This window comes from Lynx rufus, unplaced genomic scaffold (genome assembly GCF_022079265.1).
Source record: "Lynx rufus isolate CCGP_SWC_20201006 ecotype Redwood Valley unplaced genomic scaffold, mLynRuf1.p SCAF_1, whole genome shotgun sequence".
NCBI lineage: Eukaryota > Metazoa > Chordata > Mammalia > Carnivora > Felidae > Lynx > Lynx rufus.
In genome coordinates, this window is record NW_025814823.1 from 85399028 (window position 1) to 85419539 (window position 20512).

Consider the following 20512-nt stretch of genomic DNA (forward strand, 5'->3'; position numbering starts at 1 on the left):
TTAATATGCCCATAGGATATCTTCTGTATTCTATCCTTTTCTTTTTATGCATATCTCTCTTTAGAATGCATCTTTTATAGACAGTATAAATCAAGTTCTTCTTTACCCAGTCTGAGACTTTCTGTCATTACTTGGTGTTTTGTGTTTTAAGTCTATTCCTATTTAATTAAATTTCTCATTCCAATTTTAATTCTACCTGATTACTTATTGTCCCTTCATCCTGATTGCTACTGCTGTTGTTCCTCAGTTTGTCCTTTCCTGTCTTCCTTCCTTCCTTCCTTCCTTCCTTCCTTTCTTTCCTTCTTTCTTCTCTTTCATTCCTCTTTCTTTCTTTCTTTCTGTTCTTTTTTTCTTTTTTCTTTCTTTCTTTTTTCTTTCTTTCTTTCTCTTTCTTTTTGTTAATGACACATTATTTTACTGTTCCCTTTCCTTTCTTCCACTATACTGTCACTATACATCCATACTTCCTACTTGCCTCTTCTTCCCCTTGAATCCACCGTGAGATTTTTTTGAAGGATAGAATACACTTTATTAGTATAAATGACATATAACCCTTATAAAGTGGCAACACAAGTAGAAATTTGATAAATTTTTCTATAATTTATAGAAATTATAATTTTTTTCTATGCATTTTTCCTCCTGTATGACCAGAATCAACAATAATTCTTTTATTTTATTTTTCCTATTTTACTTTTTGTCCTCATTGTTTTAAATTTAATTCCCAGTTAGTTAACATATAGTGTAATAATGATTTCAGGAGTAGTATTTTGTGACTCATCACTTACATATAACTCCCAGTGATCATCCCAACAAGTGTCCTCCTTAGTGCCCATCACCCATTTAGCCCATCCCCTGTCACCACCCTCTAGCAACCCTCAGGTTATTCTCTGTGTTTAAGACACCCTTATGGTTTGTCTCCCTCTCTGTTTTTAATCTTATTTTTTCTTCCCTTCCCCTATGTTCATCCGTTTTGTCTTATTCCAAATATGAGTGAAATCATGTGATATTTGTCTTTTTCTGACAAAATTTTCTGACTCATTTCAGTTAGGATTGTACACTCTAGTTCTATCCACACTGTTACAAATGACAAGATATCATTATTTTTTATCACTGAGTAATATTCCATAGTTTATATGTATACCACATCTGCTTTATCCATTTATCAGTCAGTGGACATTGGACTCTTTCCATACTTTGGCTATTGTTGATAGTGCTACTATAGACACTGGGATGCATGTGAACCTTCAAATCACAATTTTTGTATACTTTGGATAAATACCCAGTAGTGCAATTGCCAGATCATAGGGTAGTTCTATTTTGAATTTTTTGAGGAGCCTCCATATTGTTCTCCATAGAGGCTGCACCATTTTTCATTCTCACCAGTAGTGTAAAAGGGTTCCTCTTTCTCTGCATCCTCTGAAACCACCTTGAGATTTCTAGTGTCCACTTCCTGCACCTGCATACACTTCCTCTTCCTATGCCCTATTTCTCAAATATAATAATCATTAGTCAACTTTTATTACATATATATGTATATGTATGTGTATATATATACACACACACTCACACACACACACATATATATATATATATATATATATATAAACTCTGTTATTGCACATTAGATACTTTTATGGTGTTTATATATATATACTTACTATCTTGTTAATTTTGTGTGTGTGTGTGTGTGTGTGTGTGTGCATGTGTGTGTGTGTTTAGTAAGACAGAGAGAGAGAGAGAGAGAGCCAGTTGGGGAGAGGCATAGAGAGGGAGACATGCAATCCAAAGCAGGCTCCAGGCTCTGAGTTGTCAGCACAGAGCCCAACACCAGGCTTGAACTCACAAACTGTGAGACCATGACCTGAGCTAAAGTCGGACGCTTAACCGACAGCTACCCAGATACCCCACTCTCTTGTCTTTTAGATGACATGATAAAAATAGAGTAAAATTGCTCATATTTGCTAACTTGTTAACCATTTGGTGACTTTTGCTCAAATAAATTAATACAAGTTTCCATTTGGAGTAATTTTCCATCAGCCTGAAGATATCTTTTAACATTTTCTGTCATCTACACGGGCTGGTGACACATTATTTCTGCTTTGTTTTATTTTAATAAGGAAGGTCCTTACTTTATTATCATTTTTAAGGATATGGATGTTTGAATTCCAGAGGTTTTTTTATTATTATTTGTTTTTATTTTTTTAGCCCCTCAACATGTCTTTCTGTTGTCAGTTGCTTACCAATTTTTCATGAAAACTCAGAGATGACTTTTAGCCATTTCTCTACATATTAAATGTGACTTTATTTCCTGTGGTTACTTGCAAATTTTATCTTTAGTGCAGGTTTACAGCAGTTTGACTAGTGTGTGCCTAGATGTTGTTAACTTGATAATGATTTTGGTGAGATTTGCTACCCTTATTTTTCTTTTCGTGGAAATCTGTCAGTTTAAATATCTGAATTGGGAATTAAATCAATCACTATTTTTTTCATATTTTTTTCCTCACAAATCACCTGTTTCCACTGTGGGAATATAAATATACATAGATTAAAGAATGTCATATTGTGACGAGGCTCCCTTTGGTGCTACTCATCTTTTTCTCATTGTTTTCCCTCTATTCCTCAGTTTAGATAATTCATATGAATTGCCTTCATGTTCAATTTCCCATTTTTCTGCTATCTCTAGCCAGCAGTTTAGAAGTATGGAAAAGTTCCTGTATCTTGTATAACCACCATTTTTACTAAAGAAGAATTTCTAATATTACCATTAACCAAATTATTACTTCCTAGCTTGTGCAAAAATGGTATCTTAATTGTCCTTAACAAATCCATATTGCTAAATTTCTCCTTCTATATTTTTGCTCTTTAATTATCCTATATTGTTACAGTGCCTCTGTCACTTTAAATGTATTAGATTTTCATGTGTATCAGTAGTACTAAATTGCAAAACACATGTACTTGAAGAAACTGTGGGAAAAATATATATATCTTTGGAAGGTTTTCATATAAATAGTAATGTCATAAATAAAATTGAACTAAAATGAAGTATAAAGCAAATTAATAATGCATATGTTATTCCAAAGTATGATAGAGTTTATGCCCCTACTAAAACATTTCAAATTCTATTCCAAGGTGTAATTCTTGTGTGTGTGTGTGTGTGTGTGTGTGTGTGTGTGTTTGAGTTCAACTTGTTGGATTGTAGACAAAGTTTTTAGAGCAGTCTTATACCTAACGCAAACACACACACACACACACACACACACACACACACACACACATTAATTACAATTTAATTTATTATGATGGTTTAAAATAATATATACATTTCCAACCAAGTGATATCTGAAACTGAGTTTTTAGTAAATACTATACTATTACTTCTATTACTAAACACATCATCATCTATTAGCACTTATAAATGAAAATATTAATTATTGTATGGGGCGCCTGGGTGGCGCAGTCGGTTAAGCGTCCGACTTCAGCCAGGTCACGATCTCGCGGTCCGTGAGTTCGAGCCCCGCGTCGGGCTCTGGGCTGATGGCTCAGAGCCTGGAGCCTGTTTCCGATTCTGTGTCTCCCTCTCTCTCTGCCCCTCCCCCGTTCATGCTCTGTCTCTCTCTGTCGCAAAAATAAATAAACGTTGAAAAAAAAAAAATTTAAAAAAAAAAAAAAAAAAAAAAAAGAAAATATTAATTATTGTAACAAAATCTTCAAAATCTAACATACACATGAAACCTGTATATTTGGTTATCAAGTTAAAATACTTTCATAGCAGACACTATTTGTTAATTTACATACATCATGGGGCTTTGCTGGAATCATGGATGAAGCTGAGGATCCCAGAATTAAAATGACTCTCATGGATCGTGTCACTTGGACCTCATCCCCTTGAGGAAGTTCCAGCCCTTGGCCAAGCTGTCCTTCAGAGCATCTTTCATGGTTTCATTCCGTAGACTGAAGATGAAGGGATTCAGGAGGGGTGTGAGAACACTAGAGAGGATAAAGAGGATCTTGTTGAGATGTAAGCTGCTCTTCTGGGAGAGGTGGACATACACAAAAATGGAGATCCCATAGCCCATGGAGACCACAATGAAGTGAGAGGCACACGTAGCAAAGGCTTTGCGTTGACCTTGACCTGAGGGTATCTTCAGAATGGTGGAGATGACATAAACATAGGAGACCACAGTGAGTGAGAGGGAGCTGATGAGCAGGACAAGGGAGCTGAGGAAGTCTGACAGCTCAATGATGTGGATGTCAGCACAGGCCAAGTGGAGGAGGGGGGCACTGTCACAGAAAAAGTGATCAATCACATTGGGGCCACAGTATGGCAGCCCCACCTTAAGGACAGTGGACGGGAGAATGAGGAGAAAACCACCCAACCAAGAGAGGATAACAAGATGCACACACAGTGAGCTGGTCATAATTGTTGGGTACTGAAGGGGGCTGGAAATGGCCACATAACGATCATAGGACATGACTGCAAAAAGGATAAACTCAGTACATCCAGAGAGGAAGTAGAAATAAGACTGGGTGAAGCATCCACCAAAGGATATGCTCTTTCTGTCTGACAGGAAGCCTGCCAGCATCTTGGGAACAGCACGGGTTGTGGTTAATACTTCACTGAAAGAGATTGCTGAGGAAGAAATACATGGGTGAGTGAAGCCTATAATCCATGAGAATCAGCATAATGATTAGGCTGTTTCCAAGGACTGTCACCAAGTAAGCCAATGAAAAAATAAAGAACAGGAGACCCCCAAGAGCTCTGGTAGTTGGTATCCCCACAAGAATAATCTCAGTCACCAATGTTCAATTCCTTCTTTCCATATTTATGTCTCTTTTTTACTGTACATAGAGTTATAGCATAGGAAAAAGAATGGTGAATCATTCATCAAATTAAGAAATCAAGGAGAAATTTAAAATAAAATTTTAGCTACTTTTTCTAGCAAAATTGAGAAAGACAATTGATATTATGATTGGGTACACCATATCCTACAAAAATACAGCTGAAGAGCTATGAAAATCAATTTTGATAACTCCATCTTTCCTTTCTATATTCTGTAACACTTTGGTGGGGTGTGCTAAATATATAATTACAACTATATATTTTATCAATAAGAACTTTGTCCAGTAAGTGTTCTGATAAAATACACAAATGAAAGATTAGTTGGTACCTGTAAATATAGAAGCAATTTACTTCCAGTGTTTGTCTCATGAAGACTGGGCTGTCCCGATGTTACAAGGGCACATAGAGAGTACAGACTCCAGCTTCAAGCCAATGGTGCATCTAGGGTTCAAGAGCCACGTGGATAGTGGGCACATCTTGCAGGCACATTTTCTCACCTGAGATTCTAGTGCTCCAATGGCCAGTAAAGGCAGAAAAATAAAAATTAATTAGCTTATCTTCCTTTGTATATTTAAAATTACTTTTTAAAGGTTTTATTTAAATCCCAGTTATCTCTATAGATTTCAACTTGTCCTTCTTTTCTAACATTTATTTTTCATTGCATTGTATTGTATTCCATTGAAGTTAACCTCTTCTTGAAATTTTTACAGTGTAAAATATTACACAAATAATGTGTTAATATTTGCAAAAGTGTTGATAATTTTTCTATTATGTTTTTGGAATGTCATATTTGATGGGACAGGGTGATGATTAAAAGTTTGTTTCTGAATAATTTTACAGAAAAGAGGGTTACAGTGACTTGGCAGAAGAAGTACAAAAGAATCCTCTAGTTTGACAAATAATCATATACAAAATAACCACGATAATATAACTAGAGGGAGATTATATAACTTTGGCAGAAATCAAAGGCATCAATAGTGATTTTCTCCACACACAAAAAAAATGGGGATAGAGATAAACATAATCTACTTTTGCAATAACAAACAAAAACACTAAAATCCATTTTGAAAATAATAATCATAAATCTGCAGCAATAAGAATTGTACCAATAAACAATATATTAAGTGGTACAGTTATACATATAGGACTGGAATGAAAAACTAATGCAATTTTCCAGAAATACACACAACATAAAATGACTCAATACGTAAAAAATATAAGCATTGGTATAAATATTTTAGAAAACACATGTGAAAAATTGAAATGTGAGTTGTAATATTCATGGTATAAAAACTGTTATCAATGCAAGGAATGCAAAATTAGACGAAAATCAGATCAAAATTTCATGAAACTATATGACATGAGAGATTACATCAAATTTTGGTAGGCAACTTTTAGAAACACAAGCAAAAATAAAAATAAGTTGGTAGTAAGAAAAATTGACATAATATTTTTATGTTTCAGAAAAATTAAATAATGAATGGTATATGGGGATTATTAAAATAAGGTATTTAGAAATAAATGATAAGAAATATGCATAATATTATGAATGGAATGACAAGTCAAATCCACTAATTGGAATTAATATTCCAAATTATTTATACGTAATATTCAGTTATAACCAAAATATAGGATTGGGTTTATTTCAAAAATGGCCAGAGAGCGCCTGGGTGGCTCAGTCGGTTAAGCCTCCGTCTTCGGCTCAGATCCTGATCTGGCGGTTTGTGAGTCCGAGTCCCATGTCAGGCTCTGTGCTACCAGCTCAGAGCGTGGAGCCTGCTTCCCATTCTGTGTCTCCCTCTCTCTCTGCCCCTCCCCTGCTCATTCTCTGTCTCCCTCTGTCTCAAAAATAATTAAAACATTTTTCAAAATGGCTAATATATTTAAAATATAATCTCTAATTTTTATAGACTCTATTTTTAAGCAATTCAATAAATGATTTCACAGTATTAGGTACTATGCCATTATTTAGACAAGGCTAAACAATTCAAGGCAAATATCCCAAATATAGTTTGAAGAACTAACTGTAAACATAGTTACATAGTTTAGTTCCCCAAAATAGTTTGAAGAACCATTTGATGAAATGTGCCTTGAAGCAAACCTGGACATTGAATGTTTGGATTGAAGTTAAGATAAGAAAAGGGGAAAAGTAGATATTACAGAAGTGGAGAAATTTTTGACATCCCAAAGAAAGATGTGTGAGAGCATGGAAGTTTATTTCTCATTAAAATGAAGCAATTCTGACTTTCTGAAAGCAAATGTCAGGTTTAGTTCTAATCATATAATATTCTAACTTCCCTAGCATCTCACTTTCACACAAATGTAAAACATTCGATGCAGTTGCATTTGATCTTCTTACTAGAAATGTTTTTACACAGGGAATACCTTTGTTAAGTCCCTCATCTTCTTTCCAAACACAGTAAACCTCTTTCTCTATTACCCCATAGTCTTGTCTCACAAGAAGTGCCCCCTGTCCAATAAAAATGACTTTGATGAAGAAAAAGCAGAAGAAATTCCCATCTTTGTACCACTGGCTTTCCTTTTGAAACTGAATTCTTGGGCCCAGGAAACACTGATTCCCATAAAAACTGTTCAGTCCCAACTCCTTGTGATGACAAAATATCACAGGACAATTCCACAGCACCATGCATTCCAGGTGCATAGTTTTGGAGGCTAACATAGTTTTAAAAGCAGCTCCTCAGCCTATGTGCCCACAGAGAGCTTGACTGGGTGGGGAGGAGTCATGTTTTCATTCTCTCTATGTTTGTGAAACTTTTTAATGAGTCTATTCTTCTGAGACTCCCATGTACAAAGAGAACTTTTTGTTCCCAGGAGAAGTTTTAAGACTAAAAGGATGATGTACTTCAAGTAAAACTAATTATTTTCTGTGAAAACTTGGCTAAAATGTTTTAGGTAATTCTTTTTTTAATCTATAAGTATTCTGTCCTATGATATCAGGAGCATATGTACTCCATTATTTGTTTTTATTACTTTTCAGTTGATGACTCTGATTAAAGTGCAAACATGATTTCACCATAATGTGCCTGTCTAATAAGTATGAAAGATTTATTCACCAAACATAATCTAATTACTTGACCTGAAGCCTACAAGCGGGATGGTAAATATTGATGAAGAAGTTGTTCACTAAAAAAGGATCCCTGGGTAGGGGCAAGATCTATTGGACATGCAAAGTAAGTTTGTGTGGATGATGATAAGGGTCTCAATTTTTCTGATCATTTTATTATCATTTTTCCCCAAAGAACAAACATTTTTCATTTGCTTATGTTCCTGTATGTACTTGTGGTAGTACTACATGTGTGTATATTTTTAAAAAATTATTTATAATTATTGCTGAATATATATTGTTTTCCTGTCCTGGCAGGAATTATTTTATGTGAGCTAAAAATAATATTCTCTTCTACACTGTTGGATTCACAAATGTAATTTCTTCTCCCATAAATGAGTGTCTGCACCTTTCTCATTTAGATATAATGAGATATAATGAAATTGATGTTTTAATGCCTAATATGGATGTCCAGCTAGCTGTGTTCCCTCTGAAAGCATTATAATTACTTTTCTTTCCTCCTAGGGTCCTCTGAATATTATATATATTAATATACACACACTGTGTAGTAACTACACAGTGTAGAAATATACTACATTCTAAGTATATTTATGCTTTTCTCAAACTTTTAGTGAAATTATTCAGAATAAATATTTCATTCACCTTGGATATTTTAATACTTAATATAGTGGCATATAGGAACTGGTTGAAAGTATTTTATGAGTGTTTGAATGAATGAATGAATGACTATGGGAAATTTACAGTATTGTCTGTTATTCATGAAGAGTGGCAAAATCTGTAAGATTTCATTACGTTTCAAAAAAAGGATTGTAAATGCAACCTTCACACTATGGACTGAAGTCTAATGAAGGTCTTATCCAAAAAGAATAGAGAATTTGGAGGCTAGGAACTTATTGAAGGTAAATAAGAAAGTGGCTTCATATAATTTATGCTAAAATTATACCATGAACAGATATTATGGCCTTACAATTTATTCCCAATGAACAATATCTGACAGAATAAATCACATAATATACAGGAAGCCTTGAATTATACATAAGCAAAACTACTATGAGAAAACGTTGTATTTTATAGCTTCTTTTGAGGCAGAAGAGAATAGTTGTGCCTTTCTCTATTTCAATTCCTTTCCTCTGTGAAAACCAAAATATTTTTCATTTTTAGAAGTTATATTTCAAATTTGTGAATTATGACGTTTCTCCTAGTTTAGGGCTCCATAGGACCAAACAGATCTTCCTGACTTTTTTCCATATCTTCCTCTTCTTCAAGGTGTAACTTAATATGATCTCCTTGAAAGGGATTTTGGTGCTACTCCACTGCCCACCAACCCATTTCACCTCCACAGCTGTGATTTCAGAAACCCACCATGTGACCATTAAGCTGGGCTGTCATACAAGTTTTAGGTTTTTTGTGTGCTACTTTTATCTGTCTAGAGTATTATGCATTTAAGGAAAGGAACCATACCCAGAATTCACTACTGTTATGTTCAATGTCTAGCATGGTGATCAATAATTACTATAATGATTTCTATTATGAATTCTCACACTATTTCCATAGACCTCATAAGATCAGAAAGTAATGAATCTCCTCAAATAGTTAATTTAAAAAGAGTTATGAAATATAAATTTGGAGAAAGATAATTTATCCATAACTTGAAAATACAAATACATATTATGATAATTTTAATCAACATTTTATATATGTAACATAATTTTAGCAATAATAATCATATACACTTTTATTATCTGCTTTTCTCCATGACACTACTTTATAAACTATACCCTATATGTCTATTCCATATTTTAAATTTATTTATTTGTCTATAGGTAACTTACACAGATGGTATTATCCATCACAGTTGCCAATATGTTTTACATGTAAGGAAAAAAATAATATAAACATAGAGGAGGCTCTTTGAAAGAACAATGGGGCAGTAGACATGAAAGGGAATAAAATGATTTTTGAGATAAAAATGTTATGGTAGAACAATGTCACAGCATTTTAAGAACATGATGACAAGTATGAGCATTTAACATGTGAAGATATTAAAAGAATAAATTCAGGAAGAAGAAAAGATAATAATAAGGCACATGTGGTGAAAATATATTGAGAACACCAGACAGCTTATAGTGTAATTTGGCTTGATGTAAAAAATATATATATATATAAAAGCTTAACTAACATTTATTTATTATGTAACAAAATAAAAAAAATTAATGGAAACACAATTTTATATGAATAAATTCTGTTCAATTATTTTGTATGTGACTAAAATCAGAAATAGTCATAAAATATATTTGTGTATCATCATCTTATTATAAAGTACATTACACTTATATATAAGATATTGTAACTTCATTTGTCAGACTCAGAAATTCTTGGGTTCTGCCTGTTGTCCCAGCAAATTATTAATATTATTTGACATCACCATCACTTTGTCCCACTTTAGACAATAAAGTATATGGTTATTCTACCAATAGGACAACACATTTGGTAATTAATGTCTTAAACTGATTTGCTTCTGCCTTCCCTTCTTTTGCTGATGTTCAGCAACATGAAAAATTCAAGAGCAAGAGAGCAGAATAGAAAATATCAGCTTTTATCACCCTCCCAACACACAAAAACAAAATTAGATTATAATAATAAATAAAAATAAAAGAAACAAACTAAAGTAGCCCTTGCAGGGCTTGAAAGTAAAATTAAGAGTCTACAGTAACAGAATGGAGCTCAATATGGAGAATCACCACACAGAGAGGACCACTCAGGAGACTAACAGAGTGAAGACATCTGGCAATGTGTGGAGAGGCTACACAGACACAGGGGGAGGCTACTAGTATCTGTCATACAGCAGGTGCCATTGCCATGTTGAGTGGCTTCCTCTGCTGAAGACCTTAACAGTCTGGGCTGTTGTGGACTCCACCGCCTCACAACAGCTACAGACTCCCCACAACTGTCACAGCATGGGGATCCTGCAGTGTTCATCATCACAGACCCGAGTTGACTGCTGTTGCAGAAGACACTGAAAGCTCTCACCACTGAGGTAAACAGTGGCCATTGCTGGGAGACGCAGCTCTGCTCCATCATCCCAGAAGGAATTGCTGTTGTTTTACCACGGGACTAAGGTTGTGAATATCCCTACCTGCCCTGTGGATCCCCTGAACCCTAGAGTCATAACTCATCCATGTATGCTTGAGCGCCAAACTATAGCTCTGTACACCTCCCCATGTACCCATCCTCCAGACTCCAGCTCCACAGCTATTCCTTATATGCCCATGTTCCAGGCAGTAGGACCAATGCCACTGCAAGCTAGCCAGTGCCCCAGACTCCAGAGCTGTTGTCACACTGTGAGAACATATGCAACAGTCCCAGCTCTGTGGCTGCTCCACTGGCAGCCACCCATCATACACTAGTGCAACCACCACTGAGAGAGGTCTCAAATAAACCACCTAATTTATGACTCAAGAAAGTAGAAAATGAGCACATTAAACCCAAGTTACTACAAGGAAGGAAATAACTGAGAGCAGTAAAGAAATCAAGTAAATGGAGACTAGAAAAACTAAATTGACAAAAGTTTAGGTACACTAAAGAAAGTGAGAATATGCAAATAAACAATATCAGAAATGAAAGAGGAGACATTAAAACCAATACTGCAGATATACAAAGTATGGATAGTTATATGCCAAGAAATTTGATAACCTATAAGAGTAAGATAAATTCGTAAAAATATAACCCACCAAGATGGAATCATGAGAACTCGGAAAGCTGAGCAAATAACTAGTAAAAGAGATTGAATCAGTAATCAAAAATCTCCTAACAACAAAAGCCCAAGAACAGATAGATTCACTAGTGAATTCTACCAAACAGTCAAGAATAATTAACATCAATCCTTCTCCAACTCATCCAAGGTATTGAAAAGTAAGGAATACTTCAAAATTCATTTTATTGGAGCATCATTATCTCTGTAAATAAGCAGCTCAGACTTTTGTTAAAGGTCAATCAACCAAAGACCACCTAGTTGCCTATTCAAGTTGTACTTTTCAGAACTTGGGAAATAGCCCCAGGATGGTTTCAGAGACCCAATGAACTCACTGTGAGATAGCCATAAGCTAAAACTCAATTGAATATCTGACCTCCATAAACCCCTACTCTGACTGATGAACCACAGTGATATGTTAATTTTCTTGGAATTAATGTCAATATCCATTAACTCCTACAAAATCTGATTGTTCCCCTTTCCTCAATGCACATTTACACTGATAAGTGGCATGGGTTCTTTTGGAGACAGTTGAGAGGGACATTTAACATTATAGTATGTTTTTACTGTAGTGGGATCTTGCCTCAAGGGAACATGAATTCCCCTTCATTCAAAGTGTCCTGGATTTCAAATCTGGGTTAAGTCTGGGATTTGACTGATGATTATGATTTTCTGTTTTGGGATTTCAAGTTAGACTTCTGTTCACTTGACCCACATTGCTTTGACTTATTCAAACCAAATAAGGATTTAGTTACTGCCCATCTAACACTTTTCATGAGTACACCATGATGAGCTAGTTAATGCCCTACATCTCAGTGAATCAGACTATTGTGATTGTTGTTTTGACTCCATTATACATTATGATAATCACACACATATTGACTGTAATTGATTATTACATACCTCCCAGCACCTGATCCCATTGTCCCCTTTGTATTTAGGGATACCAGTACAGTGGTAGCAGTTTCCGCTGTAATTTCTGACCTGCAGAAAAAAGGACTCCAGAATTTTCCAAAGATACTGGGGCTCTCCTCTCAAAGTAATTACTCACAGTCATGGTGAAAAGTGTATCTACCTAGACCTTCCTGCATCAGATGAGTTGGTCTCACATGACAAAGTCCATTCTAATATATTTATCTCCTTAATCCTTTGGATTGTTACTCTAACAATTTTGCATTCCCACCAGCAATGAATGAGAATGGTGTCTGTTGTTCAACATTCTTACCAGCAATAAGTATTTATAGGGTTGGTATTTATTTATTTATTTATTTAATACAGTTCTGGCATTTCAACATCATGTAATGTAGCACATCCTTGGGCCCTTGTTTCAGCCAACTAACCAAATCATCAGAATCCTTACAGGTTGCTTTAAGAATTTACTAAACACGTGGTGGCTTAAAACAATAGAAAATTATTCTTCACAGGCTGGAGATCAAAAGTCTGAAATCAAAGTGTCAGCAGGTTTAACTCATTATGGAGGCTCTGCGGAGAATCTGTTCCATGCCTCCCTCCTATCTTCTGGTTGATATTAGTAATGCTAGGCATTCCGTGGTTTATAGATTATCACTCCAGTCTCTACATCTATATACAAAATTCACATGCAACTTTTTTTATAAACAAAAGTTTTCTAATCAGTTGAATAAATAACAAGGGACATTATTGTCAGATAATATATGTTTAAGTTTAGCTTTGTTAGAAACTGTCAGATAACCCATCTTCAAAAGAGGGTTTACAGGGGTGACTGGGTGGCTCAGTTGGTTAAGTGTTGGGCTTCAGCTCAGGTCATGATCTCAGGGTTTGTGGGTTTGAGCCCTGCCTTGGGTTCTGTGCTGATAGCTCAGAGCCTGGAGACTGCTTCGAATTCTGTGCCTCCCTCTCTCTCTGTTCCTCCCCCACTCACACTCTCTCTTTCTCAGAAATAAACATTAAAAACAATTTTTAAAAAAAGAGACTATACTACTTTGCATTCCCACCAGCAATGAATGAGAATGGTGTATGTTGCTCAACATTCTTACCGGCAATAGGTATTTCTAGGGTTAGTATTTATTTTTTTTTTCATTTATTATCTTACTTATTCTAAAAGGGCTATAGGGAAATTGGTTTTAATGTCCCTTTCCAGAATGACCATAGATGTGAAGCATCTTTTCTTAGGTTAATTTTCCACCTCGACATATTCTTTTCCAAGAGGTACATTCAAATATTTTCCACATTTCCAAAACTGAGTTGTTTGTTTACTGGTGAATTTTAAGCTTCTTTTGTACATTTGTATATAAGCTCCTTATCTGATACATGATTTGTAAATATTTTCTCCCAGTCATTGCCTTGGATTTTCACTCACTTAATAGTACCTTTAGCAGGGCAAAGTTTTAATTTTAATAAAGTTCAACTTTCAATTTTTTCTTTCTTGTATCATGCTTTGAATGTTGTACCTAAAAAGTCATCGTTCCAACAAATGTCATTATAGATAATCTATGTTTTATCTCTAAAGTTTTATAATGTTGAATTTTATCTATCATCTATCTATTTTGCTCTTTGTAAAAGATGTAAGGTGAGTGTCTAGAATTTTTTTGTATATCGATATTGAATTATTACAGCACAATTTGTTGAAGACACTGCCTTTCCTCCATTGCGTTCCCTTTAAGCCATTGTTGATAATTAGCTAACTGTAATATATAGGTGTGTATTTCTGGGCTTCCTGTCCTGTTTTATTGATCTGTTTGATTTTTCTTTTACCAATACCATACAGTCATGATTACTGTAGATTTATAATAAGTCTTGAAATCAGTTTGTTTAAATCTTCCTAGTTTGTTTTCATTTTCTAGCATTATCTTGGCTATTATATGCACTTTGTGTCTTAGATAAATTTTAGGATACATCTGTTAATACCTATGAAATTCTACTTTGGGATTTTCGCTTGGATTGTGTTGAATATGTAGATCAAGTTGGGAAGAACTGACATCTTGACAATATTGAATTTACCAACATGTAAACATAGAAAATATCCATGTGTATTTAGATTTTTTTTTATTTCTTCCACCAGTATTTTTGTAGTTTTTCACATATAGAACCTGTTGGATTTGTGTAGAAATATTTCATTTCGTTTGGTACCATTGTATATATACCTATATATTTTTAAATTCTAGCTGTCCATAGCTGGCATATAGGACAGCAAATGAAGCTTGTGTACTGCTCTTGTACAACACAACCTTGATAATCTCTTAATAGCATCGGAGTTCTGAGCTGATCTAAGAGTCAATAGATATAAAGTTGGTCAATTAAGGCTGTGAACCAAAGTGAAAGTAATAAGCAAAAACTTTATTCACTTAATTAGGCAAGAGGCAAGAAAGAAGGTACCAGCTGCCCCAGTATTCCCTTTTTTCCCCATGGAATGACACTGGGTTAATGTCATATGGATTAGAGTACAAGGAGGAATCATGTCACTGCTGAGATACCCCCATGTTGGGGATCATGATCAAAAAGACATGACTGCCAATTGACCTATAAGTTAGACCCAAGCACTTGGAGGCTCTCTGATCTCTGTCCTGCCCCTGGAATGTGGGTTCTGCTTAATTTTCTGGTTCCCAGAAGCTGTTCCAAGGACATAGCCTTGAGATGTAATACGATATTGAAAACACCTACATGATATATATGTGACTGCATCTAGTTAGGGCTTCTTTATAAGCTTTTAAAATTTGGAGAGTGGGAACAAGGATCCATTCATCTTCCTGACATCCAAGACAAGCCTCATATGTAAGTTCCCTCTGCTCTTATTGAAACTGTCAACTACCAAGCTGTAGTGGCCTGCCTCTTCCTTTGATTACACCAGGGAAGATTCCAAGACGGTTGTGAACCTACTCAAAACCCCACCCCTTCAACAAAAGGCCCTTCTTAAAATGATTCTAGGGGCAGGGGAGGGGAGTTTGAAGGGTTAGTAGCTGTAAAGGACTGAATAATGAATCACAGTGGAGAAAGGAATCTTTGAGAGCTCCTGATGAGTAGGTGTCTCAGAGGTACCTAAAGTGTTTGGCCAAGTATCTCTGATTATGAGACCTCTGAATAAAGATACCTGTGCTAGGAACGTATTTATAAGAGCATGCTGGCTGGAGGGCCAGAGTCCTTAACTGTAATTTCCCACTAAGTCTGCAGTGTGCCAGCTGTGCACCAAGTCTGGAGTAGTGAGGGCAGCTTTTCCTTCTGGGACCTGTCAGGTAAAGCACTTGTAATAGCCTGTGGTTGGACCTATAAGATCATGCATGGTGTTTTGGCTGGGAGCCAAACTCTTCAACTTTATCTCCTTAGTTTCTTGAGCTCAAATGTGAAATAGACTAACTCAACATTGAACCAGATAGGTTTGGCTTTGAATAGCTGTGCCAAAAAACTGAGTAATTAGCCTGAGGCCATAGGGAGAGGAAAGTCACAATCAAGATCATTCCAAGAAGTATTACCAGGGCTACCTGGAGGATAGAACTTAGCCATAAGCTCCAATCATTGCCAAGCCAGGAAAAGATATCACAAAATAAATCTTTCTTCAGAGAACCTGAAGTCTTCATTTATGAGCTGTACAATGGACTGTATTTTGCCATTCCATTGATCCAGGTGCAACACAAAGTGTTAGCAATTGCACAGACTTGTCTTGGCTGGCCATCAGGAAGTTGAGGACTGTGGTCATTCAAAAATCCTGGGGCCAAAGAATTGGGTCTCATTCACTGTGCCTCCAAAGTTTAAGGTATTATTAGTCACCTCAGAAAAGATCAAGGACAAGTTTTATGCAACCCTTTCTTTTTTTTAATATGAAATTTATTGTCAAATTGGCTTCTATACAACACCCAGTGCTCATCCCAACAGGTGCCTTCCTCAGTGTCCATCACCCACTTTCCCTTCCCTCCCACCCCCATCAGCCCTCAGTTTATTCTCAGTTTTTAAAAGTCTCTTATGGTTTGGCTCTATACAACCTTTTCTAACTGGAGGACCCTGATAGTGGGAATAATTCCCTGGTTCATTTGTTTTAGCAGAGTTAGTAATATCACCTGGCATTTCCTTCACTAATCAGCATCTGCCTGGTTTTGGAGTTACTGCCTTACTTGTCTTTGTGTGATATTGTTAATTAGAGGGACTATTTTGATTATTTTGAAGTTTCTTATTGCTGACCCATATGAGCATGTTACATTGCTAGGGAAAAGACAAGTAAAAGTCTGGCCTTTAAAAAAAGAAACAGGGGCCCCTGGATGGCCCAGTCAGTTAAGCATCTGACTTTGGCTCAGGTCATATCTCATACCTTGTGAGTTTGAGCCCCATGTCAGGCTCTGTGCTGATAGCTCTGAGCTGACAGCTGACAGCTGACAACTCTGTGTCTCCCTCTCTCTCTCTCTCTGCCCCTCCCTTACTCTTGCTCTCTCTCTCTCTCTTTCTCTCTCTCTCTCCCTCTTTCTCAAAAATAAATAAACATTAAAAAATTAGAAAAAAATATCCCAAGGTGGCCCTCACAGTGCTAAGAGTGTAATAATACTACCATGGAGATCAATTCATCACAAATCCTTGCCAAAGGGAAGATCCGTTAAGTGGAACTGAACAGTCTATATAAGGCAGGAGCAACAATGGGATAGGAGAAGGCTGCCACTATCAAGGCCAAAACAACCCTAAAGTTTTTCATCCTTTTCTCATACATTCTGATTGTCCCCATCTTTTATAGGGATGAGCTAACATCTTGGGAGGTGTTTTATTCCTACAGTATAAGAGTTCAGCTGTGGAACTCTGGGTCTAGATTAATAAAGTTGGGGTATATTAGGTAGCAGAATGTTCCATTTTTAGAAAAATGTCCATTCATAGTACAAAGTGGCACAGCAGCCATGGTTGTCGGTGGGATTGGACAATGAGTGACATATTCGTTAGTCAAGTTCAGTGCAGTGGCAACAGCCTGGGACATATATATCAATAAATTTGGTGAGGTGGGAGTCACACAGTCTACTCTTCAGGAGAGAGAGAAGAGGTATTAGATCCGCATGCCTCCCTCAAGCTTATCCAGGTTCACTGATCTGAAAATGATGATGTTCTATCATTTGGGGGACTTTTCCCCATCAACTGAGACAGGGGCAGTCTTTTCTGTACGATGAGTAAACATAGTATCTTTCATGAATCCTCCAGTGGGGAAAACACAAATATTCACATATGGATCTCCTCTTGTGGCTCAATAGCATTTTCTATTCTAGACATTGGTACCCATCACAAGGGGCTATCCAAAAAAAAAAGCAGGAGGACCACCTTAGGAAACTAGAGCCTTAAATTAATGGTCATCAATTTCAAAGTCTTTGTAGGCAAAACTTCAGAATGATTCTAATCTCCTTATCTGTTTAAATTTTCAGCAAGTGGTCTAAGAACATGGGAGATTATAAGAGGGAAAAACAACTTTGTTTTAGTTTACACTATTACTACTCTCAGTACTTTTGGCCAAAAAATGTATGGGCCTTTCTCACATCAAACGATTCTCCAAATTTCTGTGGACACCAATTGGGTGTCCTACAATTCAATTTCATTCTCACACTACCTAAAGATAGATCCCACAGATTAAAGTCTCCATACTTCAAGACTACTCCATCTCTCACACATGCACACTTCAGTTACAGATCCATTGTCATCTGTACTTCTGAATGCTGTCTCTATACAGAGATTCCCATGATTCTTTTCTTGAGTTTGATAATTTGCTACAGTGGCTCACAGAACTCAGAAAATCATTTTACCTTCTAGATCATTGGCTTATTATAAAAGGACATAACTCAGGAATAATAAGATGCAAGAGGTGCATAGGGAAAGTTATACAGAAAGGGACATGGAGCTTCCAAGCCCTCTTCAAGAGCATTACACTCCTAGCACCTCCAAATTTTCCTAGAAGCTCTCTGAACTTCATACGTTAGGGATTTTTTATAGAAACTTTAATACATAGGTGGGCATGATTGATTCAATCATTGACCATTAATGACTAAATCAACCTCCTACTTTTCTCCCCTTCCCAGTGGTCAGGGTTGGAAATGAATGCTCCAATATTGTAATCACATCATTCATTCCCCTGGCAACAAGTTCCATCCATAGGGGTTTTCCAAAATATAAACTCAAATGTGGTTGAAAAGGACTTGTTATAAATAGCAAGACATTCCTTCACTCTTATCACTTAAGAAATTACAAGGGTATTAGGAGCCCTGTTCCAGAAATTGGGACAAAGACCAAAGATATAATTTTATTATTAATCACATTATCAAAAGGTCTCTTTATTGGGGTGTCTGAGTGGCTCAGTTGGTTAAGCATTGACTCTTGATTTCAGCGCAGGTCATGATCTTATAATTCATGGGTTTGAGCCCAGAATCGGACTCTACTGATAGCTTGGAGCCTGCTTGGGATTCTCTGTCTCCTTCTCACTCTCTGCCCCTCTCCCACTGTGCATTCACTCTCTCCTCCTCTCTCTTTCTCTCCCTGTCTCTCAAAAGAAATAAATAAACATTTTTTAAATGGCCCTTTTTGTGTCCACCACAGAAATTGATGTATCAGTAACCATGAAAGAAGAATTGGAGGAAGTAGGTGGATAACCTGATTAAACAGACAGCACAAATAATAAATGCCCCTTCAAAAAATGCTGTATTATGATGACAGGTTTCTCACTTGAGATGTGTAGTTTGGACTGGGGTTATTTTCTCTTCTCTTTTAATCCACCACTTAAGCATGCCCTTCAATTTTTATTAACATTTCATCTTCTCTGAGGCTTGGTGGAAATATGGAACATAAATAATTCATTGAATACCCTTGATTGGGGCCACTGATGTGTAGCTTCAGCCTCAAATATTGGGCTGTTGTCATATGCAATGTGCTCAGGACATCCAAACAGGAAATAAATGTGTTCTTGTAGGGCTTGGCTAACATGACCCAAGTGGAACACATGAAGTGTCTATGACAAACCAATAAGAAATTTCAATTGCGGTCAGAACCCAGTGGGATTTTTGGGATGGGATGAGAGTTCCAATATGATCTAGTGGAAGGAGTGTCCTGGCCCATTGGATCAAGAATAAGTCCCTGGGCAATGTTTTGGCCTTGGTCAGAGTCTGGCAAATAGGGAAGATTTTCCATGTTGTTTTTACATCTTCTGAATATATTGGTTGTCCAAACTTTGTTTCTATATTTATTAAATCATCATCAGTTAATATAGATCTTCATGAAAGTATGATAGCTTCCATGGAAAGCCATGACTTATAAATCATTTTAATACATTTATTTGAGACTTCTTGCCTTCCTTCATTCACTCTCTTCATTTTATGGGGAAGAAGATTAATGATATTTGTATTTCCACATATTATTTTTGCATTCACTCAAGTTACATTTGCTTTTGTTGATGTTTGTTTTTTAAAAATTTGTTTATAGTGGACACATAAAATCACATTACTTTCAGATGTACAACATAGTGATTCAGCTTTTAAATTTTTATTTTGAATGTTATAGCAACTTACTGAAGGAGAAAGATCACAATATTAGAAGTGTAAGGGTGCATTTCCCCCCAGTTAAGAGACTTTTAAGCATACAGTAATTCATTCCCACAGCTGATAATCTAATAGTGCTCACAGAAGGCATTTCATTGAGATCTCCTAAGTCAATTTAATCGTGAACATCAACAGAATGCATTTTTAAAAAGACCCTTTGGGGCGCCTGGGTGGCGCAGTCGGTTGAGCGTCCGACTTCAGCCAGGTCACGATCTCGCGGGCTGGGAGTTCGAACCCCGCGTCAGGCTCTGGGCTGATGGCTCAGAGCCTGGAGCCTGTTTCCGATTCTGTGTCTCCTTCTCTCTCTGCCCCTCCCCCGT

General features: G+C 36.3%; 1 protein-coding gene across 1 annotated transcript; it reads right to left on the reverse strand.

The window, feature by feature from the left end:
- Positions 1-3866: 3866 nt before the first annotated feature.
- LOC124508951 (olfactory receptor 6M1-like) lies at positions 3867-11003 on the reverse strand. Its single transcript, XM_047075668.1, has 2 exons — positions 10769-11003; positions 3867-4630 (listed from the first exon to the last, which is right to left on the reverse strand). The coding sequence occupies exons 1-2, from the start codon at positions 11001-11003 to the stop codon at positions 3867-3869; spliced, it is 999 nt and encodes a 332-aa protein (XP_046931624.1).
- Positions 11004-20512: the final 9509 nt, after the last annotated feature.

Coding starts and splice junctions, on each gene's coding strand:
- LOC124508951 (XM_047075668.1), bottom strand. CDS start 11,003: ATGGAGCAGAGCTGCGTCTCCCAGCAATGGCCACTGTTTACCTCAGTG. Junction 4,631..10,768: donor ACATGGCAATGGCACCTGCT/GTATGACAGATA, acceptor TTTCTTCCTCAG/CAATCTCTTTCAGTGAAGTA.